The 18,486-nt window shown below is 39.7% G+C and overlaps 1 protein-coding gene across 1 annotated transcript in view; it reads left to right on the top strand.

Moving 5' to 3' along the window:
- The window catches only part of LOC124789355 (drebrin-like protein), a 215,958-nt gene that overhangs the window by 136,216 nt on the left and 61,256 nt on the right, over positions 1-18,486 (top strand). The window contains exon 7 of the mRNA XM_047256682.1: positions 3,294-3,513. Coding sequence (XP_047112638.1) covers positions 3,294-3,513 — 220 coding nt within the window. The remainder of the gene's footprint in view (positions 1-3,293; positions 3,514-18,486) is intronic.

Genomic DNA, 18,486 nt, shown 5'->3' with positions numbered 1-18,486 from the left:
ACTGTCTCCTGTGCATACAAGAATCTGTATTTAACAATAGAACTGAAATGATAATAAGTCACTAAATCAAAATACAGTTTATTTATCCTTGATACTTGTATAGGGTCCCTAGTCTGGCTCACACTGTCTGAAGCACTATTCAGTCTAGTCACAACAAGAAGTTTCATCTTTTAAATTACATTCAGAAGAATTTAAAAGTCTCTGTAGCTCACTCATTAAATAATATGACTTCTTTCAGTATCCAGTAATGTCAATGGTGACTTTTGACAGTATTCATATTGCCTTGTAGCATCAATGGCTGCCACTCATTTCGATGCTTCTTTTGTAAATTCTCAAAACTTCTTCCACATTTACGTAAACACTTCCTCTATTCAGGCATCTCTCAGGATCTTAATCAAACAAATATTTATTCAGTGACATAAACTTTCTCTGACACTGGGGCTGCAACCCGACAGTCACCTTCGGCCACTTGTCCAACTCTGAACTGCTCTCCTGTGTCTCCACAAACAGACACAATCTCGATGTCCATATATTCTTGTTGGTTACTCAATGTTTCTTCTATAGTGAGTGGTTCCCTTTCCTCATACCATTGTTTATCTACCATGCAGGATCATGCCTGAAAGCTTTCATGAATGTTCAGGCTTGAAAAGAGGTTACAAACCCTCTTGTGACACAGTAAGGAATTCAGATACAATGATGCAAGAGCTGAGGTTCATATTTGGGAGTTCTAATGATGATATTTTGTTTTTTGGCGTGTCAAAGATGGAGTTAAACTTGAATGAATGTAACCTTTAATGCTCTTACTGCAACCCACCCATGTTCACCTATTCCTATTATCTGAAGATTAGAAGAGTCTTATCTTCCTTTACGTGTCCATACACCTGACACTACCTTTTCATATTTTGCATTTTTACTTTTCCCTGACGGATTTTGTCTTGTTTCTAAATTGAACATACATTAGCTGTGTTGAGCAAACACGTTTCAGTCATTAAAAATTTAACAGCGTTAAGATGACATGCAACAAATGTGAAATTAGCATGAAATGAATGAACCACATTCTTTGATATGTAGATGATTAGCATTTCAATGCAGCTGCAAAAGGTAAGTAGTAGTAAAGCTGTCTACATTCTGGATATTAGGAAAAGTGACCCAGCAGGTCTCTCATTCAGAAATTGCTTGTTTGGTTGTTTGTGAGATGATTATGTTATGCCTTGTGTAAAAAGGATGGCAGAGTTCTACAGCAGCAAGATTGAGGCTTATCATGACAGTTGTTTATCATTTTGTGAAATGATTCACATTCATCAAGATTCCATGACTCTCATGTAAATAAGGAATTGATTTGTTCAGCATGGGCTTACTCAACAGCATGCAGGATCTAAGTGACCCTGCACAACTAGTGCCCAAGAAAACAGTCATACACTATCTGATCAAAAGTAACTGGCCACCCATGTGTAGTATAGAATTGACCAGTAGATGTCACAAGAAGGGGACCTGCCAACATTAAAGGAGACGAGGAGTGTTGTGTTGTCAGTAGAGAAGCAGTAACAGCGGAACAGGTTGGTCAAGGAAGCCCAGCGACTTCGAACGTGGATTAGTCATCGGATATCACCTAAGTAACAAATCCATCACGGCCATTTCAGTCCTTATAAAGTTGTACAAGTCAACTATTGATGTGACCGTGAAGTGGAAACACAAAGGAACAACCACAGCTAAACCAAGACCAGACTGGGACCATCAAGCATTGCGATGGGTGGTTGTAAAAAATACGTGAAGGAAGTGGAAGGAATCATTCATAAGTTCCAGAGTGACCACCAGCAGTCCAGCTAGCACAATGACTGTGCGTAAGGAGTTAAAAACTGGAAAGGAGTGATTCATAGTTATGGCTCGCACTATATCCTGTGGCAATCCAGTCGTGGGTTGGTGTTTGGTGAATGACTGGAGAATGGTACCTGCCATCATGTGTAGTGCCAACAGTGAAGTATGGAGGAAGTGGTATTATGGTATGGGATGTGTTCCCATTTTTGTGCTTAAGAAAGCAGTAAATGTAGAAGGATATGAATACATTTTACAGCATTGAGTGCTGCACACAGTAGAGAAACTATTCAGAGATGATGATTGTTTGTATCAGCACGGCAATGCTTCCTGTCATAAGACAGCATGTGTGATGGACAATAACATTTCTGAAATGAACTGGCTTGCACAGACTCCGATCTGAACTCAGTGGAATACCTTTGGGATGAGTTAGAATATCAGTTTCACACCAGAACCTGTGTCCAACTCACTGTCTTCTCTGATTTTGGCTCCACGAACAAATAGACATAGACACCTCACTGAAAGTGTGCGCAGCAGAATTTAAGCCATCATAAAGGTGAAGGTTGGACACACCCTGTATCAGTGTCCAGTAATAAATGTCTGGATATTTTTGATCATACCTCGAGTCAGCAAATGGGCTTGTTTGCAGCAGCATTCGCACTGACATTGCAGCAGTGGTTGAAGCACCTTGAACTGCCAGCAGGTCAATTGTTGTTGTACTCTCCTTTCATGTTGCAAGGGAGAGAAGTGCAAAGATAGTGGTACATCATCTTTTCAGACAATTTCTGATTATGTGTAAAGCATCCAATAGATATACCCATGTGTGGATGCTCCAAAGAGGACAAATGTTATCATATTGTATTATTCATCATCATGTGGGCCCAGCAATTAGTGTGATCATATTGGGTGTCATTGAATACACAACTTGATCACTTTTAACCAGGTTTTTTTTTTGGGGGGGGGGGGTCATGAAATTTCAGACATGCTCAGGTTGGGTGCTGAGCCCAAGATCTACTTCACATTATCTTTCATTAAGATAATGTGAGACTGCATGGTAACCGTGCTCTCCTAACTTACCCCAATGCAGAGTATGTTTGACTTTTGCGCTCAGCAGAATATCCTTCAGACCTGTCTCCCAATGAAAAATTTTTGTCAAGGGTTGCTGAGAGTCTATCGCACCACCGCTTGAAAGGCAGTATGATTGATTAACTCTATGCCAGAGTTGAAGCAGCATAGAATGACATAACAGTTGTGTCATCCAAGCTAAGTTGATGCCCACTCAGTGTACTAAATTTTGCTCACTGTATAACCTCAAACCACATACAATTTAATTGTGTATTCTTCCTACAATAGTTTATATGCGCAATAAGAAAAATTTTGTTATTTTTATCCTTCTTGTTGTTGCAATTTTGATGCTTAGTGGTGTAGTTGTACAGTTTTTTCCTTGATGTACAATTTATATTAGATGTTCTTATTGACAGGAAGCACAGGATCTCATATCTCAACGCAAATTTGATGCCCGAGCTGTGTTTGAGAAGAATACATGTGCAGGACAGCTACACAATTTACGCCGTGCATCAGCAACGCCCCCTGACTTATCGACAAACTCCAGTCCTCTTGGCAGGAAAGCTTCATTGCCAGTGTGGCCTCCAAAAATGGAGAATGGAATCCAAGAGGAAGTACAGTCTGTTCCAACTCCAGGTAATTTTTGAATAATAAAATAATTTTTGATTGCTTTTACAATTAATGACAAAATAGCATACCTAGACTTACAATATTCTTTTCTCTCCATCACGTGCCCAGTACATCTGACATTGAAATAGGAAATTTTCTCATGTTGTTCTGTTCTAATGCTATCAGTAAGTGACATTTATGAGTGACAAGTCATGTATCAGTTGCCTTGATACAATTTACCATAGGCTTTTCTGTGCACACATGAAGATTGAGTCTTCTGAACATATTGTTAATAATGAAAATATTACAGTCCAGTGGAGTGATAAGGTAAGGAATGAGGTGGTTCTCTACAGAATCGGTGAGGAAAGGATTACAGGGAAAACACTGACAAAAAGAAGGAACAGGATGGCAGGATACCTGTTAAGATGTTGGGGAATAACTTCCATGATACTAAAAAAAAAGTGAGCTTGGAATAATACATGTAGCAAATAATTGAGAATTTAGGTTGCAAATGTGACTCTTAGATGAAAAAGTTAGCACAGGAGAGGAATTTTTGGTGAGCCACATCAAACCAGTCAGAAAACTGATATGCATGACTCAGTTTAAAAATTAATAAGAATAGCACGATGTAGTTATAGGGTCAAGCCACACACGTCTACTTTCATGCCCCACAGCTAATTTGCTGCAAATAATAATCTGTAGCAGTGATCCTGCAGTCAAATAGTCTGTGCATTGGCTAGAATTGTGAGTTAATAAAATACACAGAATTACAAAATAAAAGTTAAATGAATAATTTAGTAATAAGGGTTTGTTCTAATGTTTGTTATTGGCATAATGGCAGAGAATTATGTTGAATAATGTTTATTCAAGAAAGGACATCTCGAATAAACAGGAAGTAGTCCTATGATAATTGTTTAAAATACAGACAGAAAATACCATTATCAAATGCAGTAAAGTTACTTTGAGAGCGTTATGAGAATGGTAGCAAAATCCCCAGACTAAATATTCATCAAAGATACGCAAAAACTAAGTCCATTTCATACTCATGATACACGAAATATTCACCTGCTTAAAACAGTTCAGAATTCAACATGATGATTTACAAATTCACAAGCAATATGACAAGTAGAAACTCGCGCTCTGTCCTCAGTTCTGTAGTACAAGTGGAAAAAGTTAGAGTCCTACTCTGCAGCACATTCTGATCTCTCAGAATATAAAGTCACCTCAAAAGTGTAGTGGCCATTTACCACCCAGAGTCCATCACCGACAAGACCAAATGTCACATGTTACCGCAAGCAGGTCTGTCTTCCACCAGATCTTAAAGTGTCCTCAAAAGTTAAAGTCTCACATCAGCTCTTCGCCACCCAGAATTAATCACCTATGTGACCGAATCACACATTTTACTGCAGGCAGGTCTGCCTTCTTCAAGAATTCAACGTATAGTACCCAGGATCACTCCCTTGAGCTCTTCACTTGAAAAAAGTCCCAGTCTCCACTTGACTCTCATAGTGTTCTGCTACTGTCTACTAGTGAGCAGGGCCACCTCTAGCAGGATTTGGCCCAGTAACAAAAATCAGCAACAAGTAATTAATACACAAACGAAAATTCACTCAAACAGCAATACAATTAAAGACAAACAAAAGTTAACAGTGTTTGATCAGAACATAAGAGGCCTATGCTGCAAGCTGGATCAGTTCACAGCAAATATAGAAGACACAAAAGGTATAAACAGTGCCCACATTCTGTGTCTAACAGAACACCACATCACTGCTGGTATTGAAGTGGTCCCTATTCCCAACTATGTTTTGGCAACGTCTTATTGCAGGAACTATATGGACAAAGGAGGAGTAGCTTTATATGTAAAAAACAATGTCTTGTTCACGGCAATAGATGTACAAAGATTCTGCTTTGAGCTACATTTTGAAGTATGTGCTGTAGAGGTGCCAGACACTGTCTCCAGATTAACAGTTGTGGCAGTTTACAGGGCACCATCTGGTAATTTTAAAGTGTTTGTTAAACAATTAGATACTCTTTTGTTGTACTTAAGTAGAAAAAATAGGGGCATGGTAGTTGTTGGGGATTTTAACATAGATTTCTTGGCTAATTCTCCCTGCAAGGTGGAGTTTGAAAATCTCATGGGCATGTACAACCTTGTTCCCGTGGTTAGCTCGCCCACCAGAACCACAACCTCTTCCAGTACTCTCATTGATAACGTTTTTGTTGATCAGAGTAAAGTCAACAATATTAATATTGAAATGGTTATAAATGGCCTGTCTGACCGTGACGGACAACGAGTTACTTTCAACAGCTTGGGAATTCCTCTGAGTGACACCTCACTTAGATGGAAAACAGTAAGGAAAATAAGTGAGGAAGATATTCAAACGTTCAGATCACGTCTTCAGCATACTGACTGGACACCTGTTTATCTAGCAGAAACTGCTAATTCAAAATACAATTTATTCACAAATGAGATAGCAGGTACCTTTGAAAGTGTATTTCCAAAAAAGTCATACAGAGTCCAACCTGCTAGGTCTGCAAAAAAACCATGCCTCACTAAGGGCATCATAGCTTCCTGTCAGAGAAAAAGACAACTCTACATAGCATCAAATACTTGTAACAACCCAGCTCAGGTAAAACATTATAAAATCTACTGTAAAATTCTTGCCAAAGTAATTAAAAACTCTAAAAGTATGTGTATAGCATCTGAAATTACTAATTCTGAAAATAAAATTAAAACAATCTGGAATGTGATAAAGAGAGAAACAGGGACTGTAAACTACACCAAAGACAAAAATATTGTTTTAACTGTTGACAACTCAGAGATAACTAATAGTGAGGAAATTGCTGAAATCTTTAACCAACATTTTTTAACTGTCCCATCACAGATAGGTTGCCATGGTTCTGTAGATAAAGCTGCCTGCATAATGAAAAAAAATTTTCCAGAACCTTTCAGTCAAATAAGTGTGCTTCCCATTACTGCCAATGAAATCAAAAAAATCATACAGTCTTTGAAAAATAAACATTCTGCTGGTATCGACGATATTTCAAGCAAGCTGTTGAAGGCTTGCTGTAGTGAAGTGACCGAAGTTTTGTCTCACATCTGCAACACATCCATGCAACAAGGAGTGTTTCCAGACAGAATGAAATACTCTGTTGTCAGGCCCCTGTACAAAGCAGGGGATGTTACAAATGTGTCAAACTATCGCCCTGTCTCTCTATTAACAACATTTTCAAAAGTCCTAGAAAAAGCTCTGTACAACAGGATTGTGGCACACCTTGGTGACCTGACCATTATTAACAGTCAGCAGTTTGGTTTACAAAAGGGAGTTTCAATAGATAACGCAATTTTCTCATTCACAAATGATGTTCTAGAGTCTATAAACAGCAAGAGGCTGCCAATTGGTGTCTTATGTGACCTATCAAAGGCGTTCGACTGTGTAGATCACCAGATACTCTTCAAGAAGGCCTGTCATTATGGAATTACAGGACCTGTAGGGAACTGGTTAAAATCGTACCTCGAAAATAGGAAGCAGAAGATTATTCTAGATGTTTCAGATAGTGTATCACAATATATAGTGGACTCTGAGTGGGGAATTGTGCAGCATGGAGTGCCACAGGGATCAGTGCTTGGGCCCTTGCTGTTCCTCATATATGTTAATGACCTGCCTTTATACATCAATAAGCAATGTAAATTTACAATGTTCGCTGATGATACGAGCATTGTGGTGGATAATGTGTCAACTACTGACTTAGAATCCGAGGTCAATGATATCCTTAAAGAAGTTCTGGGTTGGTTTAGTATTAACTCCCTTTCAATAAACCTGAAAAAAACCAATTTTATCCAGTTCCAGACAACCCACAAAAACCCAAAAGAAATAGTTATCACACAGAATGATCAGATGATAAAGCAAGTGTACTTATCAAAATTCCTAGGCGTATACGTGGACAGTAGGCTGAACTGGGAACATCACGTTCTACAAACACTAAAACGGATGACGTCGGCAACATTTGCTTTACGAATTTTGTCACGCTTCAATGACATTACCATCTCAAAGTCAGCTTACTTTGGCTATTTTCATTCAGTCATGTGTTATGGCATCATCTTCTGGGGCAATACACCTGCCGCAAAGAAAATCCTCACAGCACAAAAAAGAGCCATAAGAATCATTTGTGGTGTACCCCCACGAACCTCATGTCGAAATCTTTTTAAACGACTTGAAATACTGACAGCAACATCTCAGTACATATATTCACTGATGTACTTCATAATAAATAACCCCACTCTGTATGAAACGAATTGCCTACATCATGAACATAACACCAGAAGAAAAGAGGATTTCCACTGTGAGTTAAAGAACTTGACAGTTATTCAGAAAGGGGTAAAGTACGCTGGAACGAAAATTTTCAATTCCCTACCCAACAGCATCAAAAGTATAAGGAGTAGTACATCAGTATTTAAACGTAGCTTGAAAAATTATTTACTTGAGATCTCACTTTATTCACTAGAGGAATTCTTTCAGAGAAATAAGTAAAACCCAGATTGGAAAGATGTTTTTGAACTTTTTGACACTGTTTACTGTTAAACTAATGTAATAATGCCCTAATGTAAAAATTCCTGTTTTTCTCATTTCCATTTTTGGGTTACTTTTAAACCCAAAGTGGGAAGTTTTGATTACTGTTCAAGGTTAAAATAAATGCAATAATGCCCTAAATATGAAACTGCTATCTTCACATTTATGTTGACTAGTTTTTAAGCTAAAAAGTATGACTTTTGTGCACTGTTATTAATACTATAACAATGTCTTTATTCTATGTATTTTATTATGTATATTGACATGTTCCACATCTGAGTGACTTGCTCACATGTACAGATCTATGGAACAAGTATATAAATAAATAAATAAAAATTTCCCATTTTGCTGAAGGCCGTCCCACCAAAAATCCATTGTTCTTAAGCTGTATAAACATTATCTGATTCAACATGACCACTTCCTGGACTAAACTAATATATTACAATAATATTTAAATAAAAAAATTATAAATATTTGGTCACACTCAGATCATTGAAAATAATTACAGAGAGGGGTCTGTTCATAAGTAAATAACCTATTATTCTTGTGCAAGGGTGCTCGTGTTAAGTGACAGCAAATTATTGTTAAATATTGCTTAGTCAATAATTTATGCCTTCTTGACAGAAGTGTCTTTTGATTCTCTTTTTAATTTTGGTGCCCTCTTAACACATGTGACTGGCCACTTTTAAATTAGCATAGCTTTTTAATAGCACTTGCAGTCAACGTTTAAATAAAGTTACGTGCAAAATGGCAAGCTGTTCATTAAGTAATTACACAAGTATGTCAAGATATAAGGTATTCATGCTTCATTCATGTGGTGTGTAATTGTGGAGAAACTGTGTTCTGACAAACCTATGCTTGATAAAAGAAATATAAAGGACATCATTGACATAAATAAAATAGGTACAGATGAGTGGCTTTTGGGATGTTAGCTAGGATGCGGTGCTATCGCCCGAAATGTTGTTTGTTGAAATAATATCCAGTGTTGAAAAGGTTCAGAGGTTCATTGTGATTCAGAGGTTCATTATGAAATTGTTTAGTCTGTGTGAAATATTAACTTCTGTAGTTTTAAAGTTATTGAAAATATTTTGTGTCATTGGATGTGCCTCATTTTTCTGAGGTGACAAAGGCATTCAGATTTGCTTTGATACTTATCTATAAATTATTATTGATTGTCGAAGAGCTATAAGACGTCCTCCTTGAGCTTGTCTGGCACTCTGCCATTTTTGATGCATCCCATGCACAAAGGCCATTCGAGCAACAGCTTCACAAGTTTCCAGCTTTGAGATTTACCCATTTCTGATCATGCTGCTGGTCTTTGTACATAGATTCATCTGTACTAGTCACCTATCTGGACCAGCTGTGGTATGCCTTGAGCACTGGATCTGGTAGCACTCAGCTGTACAGCAAATTTGTCTTACTTCGTATCAATACTGGGCTCCCAATTGGCTCGTCTACATATGTGTAACATTATGTTCTGCAGCTTTCTGTTGATACAGCCACGAGAATTGAGTAATGCTATTATTATTCAGAATTGTTACTAGCTGCAGTTGAGTTGTATCTTTTTTTCCTCGTATTCATTGAATTTTCTGCAAAATTTATAAAACTAATGTTTCTGATCAACATTGTACTTCACTCAGGAACTTATTATTGACTGAAGAAAAGATGGTTATAAAGAAATGTCTTATACTGGAACTTATAAGCAGAACTGTCTTTTATTGTTTGAGTTGCATGCTCTAGTTGCTACAGAAAAAGAAACTGTTAGCACATCTTTCATTAATACAGTAAATACAATTTTTGAAACTTCAAGGAATTTGCGTAATACCGGTGTGCGGGTTGCTTCACGTCTGGCCAGGCTGAATTCTTTTCACTCCGTGGATGATTAGACTTGCTCATGAATCATTTCACAACAATAACAAGTAAAATTAATATTCCCTAAAGCAGATTTCCCTTTTATAACTCTCCATACAATTACAATGGTGGTTTTGAGAAGTCTGGTAAATTTCTATGAAAGAATTGAACATGTTTGTTGTGCCTTCATGGTTGGTAATCTTGACTATTCCAAGGATCATGTAAAGAATTTCAAGAATGTACAGAATACAGTTCATTGTCGACAGCTGTCTGTATTGCTCAGTGTGTCGACTGTGATTGAAAATGGATAAAACCGAGTTTCATACTGTTATTAATAATGTTTTTATTTAAAGGGTTTGACTGCCGCACATATCTAAACAGAACTGGATGAAGTTCGTACATAATCTGAACCATTGTAGAAGTATATTTACTTTTGGATTAATGATTTTGAATGTTGTTGGACAAGCACCAAAGACAAAGCCTGCTCCAGCCATCCAATTGAAGTCACCACAAAGGAAACCATCGACAAAATCTATGAAGTGGTAGCGCAAGACCACTGAATAAACATTCATGAGATTTCTGAGACTGTAGGCATCTCAACTGAGCGAGTGCATAATAACCTGCATGGATAATTGGCTATGAAGAAGCTATGTGTGAGATAGGTTGTGCGATTGCTCACTGCCAGCCGAAAGCACATCTTGCACAACATTTCAAAATGATGTATGCCGATGTTTAGTCGCATTCCACACGACTTTTATTTCTGATTTCTGAATGTTGAGACCTGGATCCATCATTGTGCACCAGAGTCAAAATGGCAGTCAAAACAATGGACAAATACTGATGAAAGTGCAGCAAAGAAGGCAGACACAGTTTTTTCAGCTGATACGGTGATGACCAGTGTTTTTTGGGCTTTCCAAGGAATAATCCTCATAGATTACATGGAAAAAAGCAGAACCATAACCAGACCTTATTATGCTTCATTGTTGGATCATTTGAAACTTACATTTGCTGATAAAAGATCAATGGTGTCGTGCAAAACAGTGCTCTCACTAGGATAATACACTAGCACATGTATCAGTGATAATGATGGCGAAAGTGCATGAAGTGAGCTTTCAGATGGTTCCTCATCCCAAAGTGACTGCTTTCATTTCCTAACTTGAAACATTGGCTGAATGGAAGAAATTTTCATCGAATTAGGAAGTAATAGTTGCAGTCAATGAGTATTCTGCAGTGTTTGACAGAACATATGATGATAGAAAGAAAGAGCTGGACGATTGCTAGACCAAGTGTGTACCCCCCCAAAGTAGACTATGTTGAGAAGTAAGTGAATTGTTTACAAAAAAAAAACCTTTTTTTTCTTGCTTTTTTACCAGACTCGTCAAACCACTCTTGTATTAGCTTTGTGTAAGTATAAGCAGGCAAACTTTGCTGTGTAAATTGAAGCTTGTTATAATGTAAAATTTTAGATTGTGCTGTACTGTCACAGATCCCCCTCCTCTAGGTGAGTAAGTGTAGCTTGTGGCTTTTCCAAATCAACACAGGCAATTAGTTTGCCTTGACATAGAATCTAACCGAAACAGTATTCTAATATACACTGATGAACCAAAACATGTGACCACTACCCACTGTGAAACTAAATGCCACCTCGTAACATTACGAGCACTTAACACAGTAAGGAAAGTGTGTAAGAGGAGCAAGGACAAATGGGGATCATCCTGTTAATGGTAAAGGTTGCAAATGGAGAAATTCAGAGACATAAGTAATTTTGGTGAAGGACAGATTGTTATGGCCCTGCACCTGAGAATGTGCATCATGGAAATAGCAAAGCTGGTTGACTGTTCGTGTACCACTTTTGTGAACATCTGTGGAAAGTGGCAGAAGAGCTACAAAACCACTTCATTACAGAATGTGGAGGTCATTTATGCCTACTCTATAAAGCAGGATAGGTGGTGAGCTGTGCAGTATGCAGTGCTGGTGCAAGCAAAAGTGTTTCCGAGGACACCTTTCAGCACACATTGTTGGACATAGTGTTACACTGCAGGTGACACCTGTTTGTTCCCGTGTTGACTCAGTTAAATCATCAATTACAGTGAACATGATGGGATAATGGAGAGTGGGCCGTGAATCAATGAAAATATGTCAGCTGGTTAGAAGAATCACATTTCTTGTTATCACCAGGTCACTGGTTGTATCTGGATGTGACGTTATACGGGCGAACAGCTGCTTGAAACATGCAGTGAACCATGAATACGATACAGCGGTGGCAATATTATGCTATGGGAACATTCACCTTTGCCCCCATGAGACATGTGGCAGTAGTCAAAGGGACTGAGAGAGCTGTGGACGAGGCGAATATTGCTGCTAACCATCTGCATCCCTTCATGCTTGATGTCTTCCTTGACAGTAAGGGAATCTTTCAGGTGGATAACTCTTCGTGTCACAAAGCCTGAATCATGCTACAGTGGTTTGAGAAGTAAGGTAGTGAACTTGAGTTGGTGCCTTGGCCACCAAATTCACTTGACCTGACTCCAGTGGAACACATGTTAGTCCAAATTCATGCCATGAAGAGTTGTTGCTATATAAGAGGGTGGTTTGAAAAGTTCTTGGAATCACCACAAGAGGTCAGTGCTAGCGCAACGATTTTTTCACGTGGTATTCATTGCCTGTAAACACGTGCCACATCAGTGCTCTTGGAAGAGAGCTGAGGCAGTGAAGTGGCTCTGTTGTTGTACCCGTGTAGTGATTTGCGAAGATGGAAAAAATTGAGATTTGAGCAGTGACTAAGTGCTTCATAAAGAAAGGTATGAAAGCAAAGGACATTCATGCTGATTTCCAGTATACACTTGGGGGGGGGGGGGGGGGGAGGGGGGCTCTGCTCCTTCATATTCAACTGTTGCCAAGTGGACAAATGAATTTAAATTTGGCCAGGAGAGCTTATATGACGATCTACGCAGTGGTCGGCCAAGATGTGTCACTATTGCAGACATCATTGCAAAATTGCACAAAGTGATAATGGATGATCACCAATTGAAAGTGCGTGAAATTGCTCACGCTTGCCAGATGTCATCTGAAAGGGTATATCATGTTTTAACTCAAGAATTAGAAATGAAAAAATTATCTGCAAGATGGGTGCCGCGACTCTTGATATTGGATCAAAACCGCATGAGAATGGACATATCAGAACAATGTTATAGGAGAATCTTGGGTGCACTATTATACCCCAGAGACAAAACAACAGTCAAAGCAGTGGAAATATGTTGATTCTCTGCCACCAAAGAGAGCAAAGACAATTCCTTCAGCAGGAAAGGTCATGGCATCAGTGTTCTGCAATAGAAAGGGGATTCCGTTCGTAGATTATCTCCCCACTGGGCAAACAATTACTGGAGAATACTATGCTAACCGCCTGGACAAGTTGCAACAAAAGATATGCGAAAAAAGGCCAGGTTTAGCAAGGCAGAAAGTCATCTTCCATCAAGATAACGCATGCCCGCGCACACGTGATGTTGCCGTGGCAACATTACACGAACTAAGGTATGAGTTGTTGCAACACTCATCTTATTCACCCGATATGGCTCTATCAGATTTCCATCTCTTCTCAAAACTGAAACTTTTTCTTGGTGGGCGAAGATTCACTTCAAACAAAGAATTGATAGCTGGAGTTGACAACTATTTTGCAGGCCTGGGGGAAACTCATTTTCGAGATGGGATCAAGGCACCGGAACATCATTGGACCAAGGGCATTAATCTACAAGGAGACTACATTGAAAAATAAAAAAAGTTTCAGTGATGTAAGTACTTTTTTCTATTCCATTCCGAGAACTTTTCAAACCACCCTCGTACTTATTAAGCAAGTAGCTATGATGTTATGGCTCATGAGTGTATATTGAATGAAGTGCGACCCATAAAATCTAAAAATAAATTAATACATTAGCACAAAAGCACAAACAAATTAAAATTATTGGTTGTATGTTTTTATAAAACATACCACTGAAATAAGAGATATAACTTATCAAACCCTAAACCAGAATCACAAATAAGTGTGTATCATTGAACACAAGAATTTCATTTTCTGTTCAATTTTAAAACAAATAGTTCTCACAGAATATAACAACAGGAAGGATTATGCATATCCCTAAGCACATAAGAAGGATTAAAAAAACTTTAACCTTTTCGTTTCACTACTTAATGAGTTCAAGAACAGGACCTAAAAGGACTGTACTTGTAATAATTTATAAACTGGTGTACTATAATTGCTCATCAGAAGTAATGCAAATAGCGGTGGTGGTGATGGTCATGGTCATCATGCTCTTAGGGCACATATCAGCTGGGGTATTAGCACATTTTCTGTTTTTCACAATTTGACTTGCATGAATAAGAGATTTGAAATGATACATGTGTGTATGCTTTTATACACAGGTATCCACTGAAGCACCAAAGAAATTGGTATAGGCATGTGTATTCAAATACAGAGATAAGTAAACAGGCAGAATACGGCACTGTGGTTGGAAACGCCTATATAGGACAGCAAGTGTCTGGCACAGTTGTTAGATCGGTTACTGCTGCTACAGTGGCAGGTTATCAAGATTTAAGTGGATTTGAATGTGGCGTTATAGTTGGCGCACGTTGATGGGGCACAGCATCTCCAAGGTAGCAGAGAAGCGAGGATTTTCCTGCATGACCATTTCACGAGTGTACCGTGAATATCAAGGATCCAGTAAAACATCAAATCTACGATGTCACGACAGCCAGAAAAAGATCCTGCAAGAATGGGACCAACAACAACTGAATCTGTCACATTTAGTGTGACAGAAGTGCAACCTTTCCACAAATTGTTGTAGATTTCAATGCTGGGCCATCATCAAATATCAGCGTGCAATCCATTCAACAAAACATCATCAGTATGGGCTTTTGGAGCTGAACACCCACTTGTGTACCATAGATGACTGCATGACATAAAGCTTCATGCCTTGCCTGGACCTGTCAACACCGATGTTGAACTGTTGATGACTGGAAACATGTCTCGTCGGATGAGTCTCATTTCAATTTGTATCAGACAGATGGACATGCACAGGTATGGAGAAAACCTCATGAATCCATGACCCTGCATGTCAGCAGGAGACTGTTCAAGCTGATGGAGTCTTTGTAATGGTGTGGGGCGTGTGCTGTTGGAGTGATACGAGACCTCTGATACGTCTTGATGCAACTCTGATAGGTGACAAGTACATAAGTATCCTGTCTAATCACCTGCATCCATTCATGTCCATTGTGCATTCCAATGGACTTGGGCAATTCCATCAAGACAATATGACACCTCACATATCCAGAATTGCTACAAAGTGGATCCAGGAACACTCTCCTGAGTTTAAACACTTCCACAGGCCACCAAACTCTCTAAACCCTTCCTCTGGACACCAAACTCCCTAGACATGAACATTACTGAGCATAGCAGTGATGCCTTACAACGTGCTGTTCAGAAGAGATCTCCCCTCATACTCTTGTGAATTTATGGACAGCCCTGTAGGATTCATTCTGTCAGTTCCCTCCAGCACTACTTCGGACACAAGTCAAGTCCATTCCGTGTCGTGTTGCAGCACTTCTGCATGCTCGCAAGGTCCCCACATGGTATTTGGCAGGTGTACCAGTTTCGTTGGCTTTTCAGTTTAAAAGAAACCCAGTCTTCGTACAAATTTATGTCTAGGAAGTAAGGGAAAAAAGAGCGGGGTCAGTCATAGGTACAGTGAGAGAAACAGAGAGCTGAAATGAATGTGTGGGACCCTGCCCACTCGTCTATTACAGGGTGCTAAAGGATGCTGCATTCTCAGATAGCTATACAACAATTCAAGCAAATCACATTAATGATTTTTATTACAATAAAGTACATTGACAATACTTAACTTTGGTTTACAAGAAGTGTTGCAAGTAAGGGGTGATATGCAAACAATCAGTGTCCTTTGCTATATACAATGTTCATGCAAATTTGTCACACAGTTTGTGGATCACTAATAACTGCTATCATAGTGCTCTCTTCTAAGGCATGGTTTCTACTAATGTCCGTCTTCTACTCTGGCCATGGCTGGCAGGAGCGGCCCTTATATAGTCTTCTTGTAGAGGCTGCTCCTGCCGTGGTGACGTCCTAGTCAGCATGCTATTGGCTGACTTCATCTCACAGCCCTTTCTGCTCTTGTGTTCTTCATCTTCATGCTGGCACTTGTTGTTAGGCCATAACATTCCTCCTCCTCCACCCCCCCCCCCCCCCCCAAAGTGAGGGCTGTCCTTGTGTAGGGAGTGCGACCATGGCAGGGGAGGTAGGAGGGTGGGCGCACTGCTCAACCGGAAGCTGTGGCTGCAAGGGACGTCCAGATTCCAGTCATACCTTGCCATTCGGCCTTCACCCTGGTGGAAACATCCCCTGGGAAATGACCAGAAGGATATGTGTCTACCTCCTGTTGCCATGAACCAGATGAAGAAGGCAGTGACTGCTGCAATGTCGGCAGCTCCAGCTCCATCGGTAGAACAAGAGGAGGTGGAGGAGGCGAAGCCTCAGTCCTCGTGGGGTCATCCCCTCTGGTGGCTGCCGTGGCTGCACAGTCCTCTGGATCTGTGAATCAGGGGAAAGAGGCACTGAAAGGTCATTGTGCATATGAAGGCATGAATTTGATTTTGATGTCAGAGCTTGCAAGCACCTGGACCGGAAACAAGATAAATGCAAGCCCCAAGTTGACGGCGATCTCACCTTGCACCCACCATCTGCTGCCACTAAAAACCCTGTAAAAGACAATATTAAGCAGTGCGAAGCGATACTTGTGGCCTTCCTGCGGTGCTGGATGCTGAGGAGAGTGGAGCAGTGTCCGATGGCAGCGGCCGTGAAGCGATTCCACCAAAGGTGGTCTATCTCATGGGTGCGAATGATAGGAGGCGAGAAACAGTTGCAATGCTTGATCCCTATTGAGAGTGGAGCGAAGTTTGGCCATCTGCTGCTTGAAGGTTCTGATAAAACATTCCACTTCACTGTTTGACTGTGGATGGAACGGTGCACTAATTAGATGGTGTATGCCGTTGCATTCACAGAATGTTTCAAATTCATTTCATGTGAACTGAGTGAATGTGACACTGTTGAGTTCATTGGCACTCTGAAAGGAAATTTGCTATATGAGTCAACCACAATCAAACAGCAAATGTTCCAAAAAGGTCCTGCAAAGTCTATGTGCACACGTTGCCATGGCAATTGTGACTTAGGCCAAGCAGAGAATTTTTGTGGCATAGCGGACTTATTTCCCACACATGCATGACACTGTGATGTCATGTGTTCTATTTGGGTGTCCATACCCTGTCAAGTACAGTGTTGACATGCTAACTGTTTCATACGAACAATCCCCCAGTGTCCTTGGTGAAGTAACTGCAACACTTCTTTTTGCAAAGCTTTAAGGATCACCACACGTGACTGTCCATAATCATTTTGAACAAGTATCACTCCTTTCTGAACAGTTAGGCTATGCCAACGAGCAAAGTATTGGTGCACTACAGAGTTCTTTATGCTACGCAAGGAACGAGGCCAAGATGTGCGAATGTATGTTAACAAAATGTTCAAATCTGAATCAAATTCCATGGCCTGTGCAATTTTTCTATAGTTCAGCGGAAAAGATTGATGCATTTCAGAATCCTGAGCATCAATGTGACAACAAATTGCAACAGAAGCATCAAAGTCTGTATCAGTGCTAAATGGAAGATGTGAAAGTGCGTCCGCATTACCATGTTTAGCCATTAGACGATACACAATCTCATACTTGTACTGAGACAACAGCAAAGCCCATCTTTGCAGTTTTTGGGCAGTTCGTACAGGAACCAGTTTCATCGAATGAAACAAGGACTGCAAAGGCTTGTGATCTGTTACTAATTAGAATTTTCTGCCATACAAATAGTGGTGGAATTTAGTGACACCATACACAATAGCCAAAATTGAGAAAGACTCAATTTGTGAATAGTTACACTGAGCTTTGGACAAGACTTTTGATGCGAAAACAATAGATTTAAAAAAAATCTCACTTGACCAGTCTACACTTTAGTTCTGCTGCCGATAACACATAAAACAAAGCACAAAAATTTGCAATATGTTCTTTAGGTGTACGACCTGCAACGACAATGTCACTTTGGTACTTGTGCAGTCAGCTGTTCCAAATACTATTGGAAAATGGCGGGTGTGGAAGCACTGCCAAAAGCAAATGCAAATATTTAAGCAAGCCCAAATGAGTATTTACTACACACACTTTTTGAGATTCATAATCTAGAAGTATTTGAAGATACGCGTCGTGCAAATCAATTTTTGAAAAGTAGTGCCTAGCACCTAATTTGTTCATGAGATCCTCTGGCCGTGGCAACAGATAAGTATCAATCACAGTTTGTGGGTTGACTGTGGACTTGAAGTCAACACAGAGGCGAATGTGACCTGAAGGTTTGGGGAGCAAAACCAGTGGACTTGGCCATTGATTAGCTGATATGGGTGCAATAACTCCGCTATCTTGCAACTCTTTATGTTCATTGGCAACTTTGTGCTGGGCCAGAATTGCAATGGGAACAATTC

The sequence above is a fragment of the Schistocerca piceifrons genome, chromosome 3, assembly GCF_021461385.2.
Source record: "Schistocerca piceifrons isolate TAMUIC-IGC-003096 chromosome 3, iqSchPice1.1, whole genome shotgun sequence".
In the NCBI taxonomy this organism is placed as follows: domain Eukaryota; kingdom Metazoa; phylum Arthropoda; class Insecta; order Orthoptera; family Acrididae; genus Schistocerca; species Schistocerca piceifrons.
Note: the sequence above shows the minus strand (reverse complement) of the source record. Positions and strands in the feature narration are given on the sequence as shown.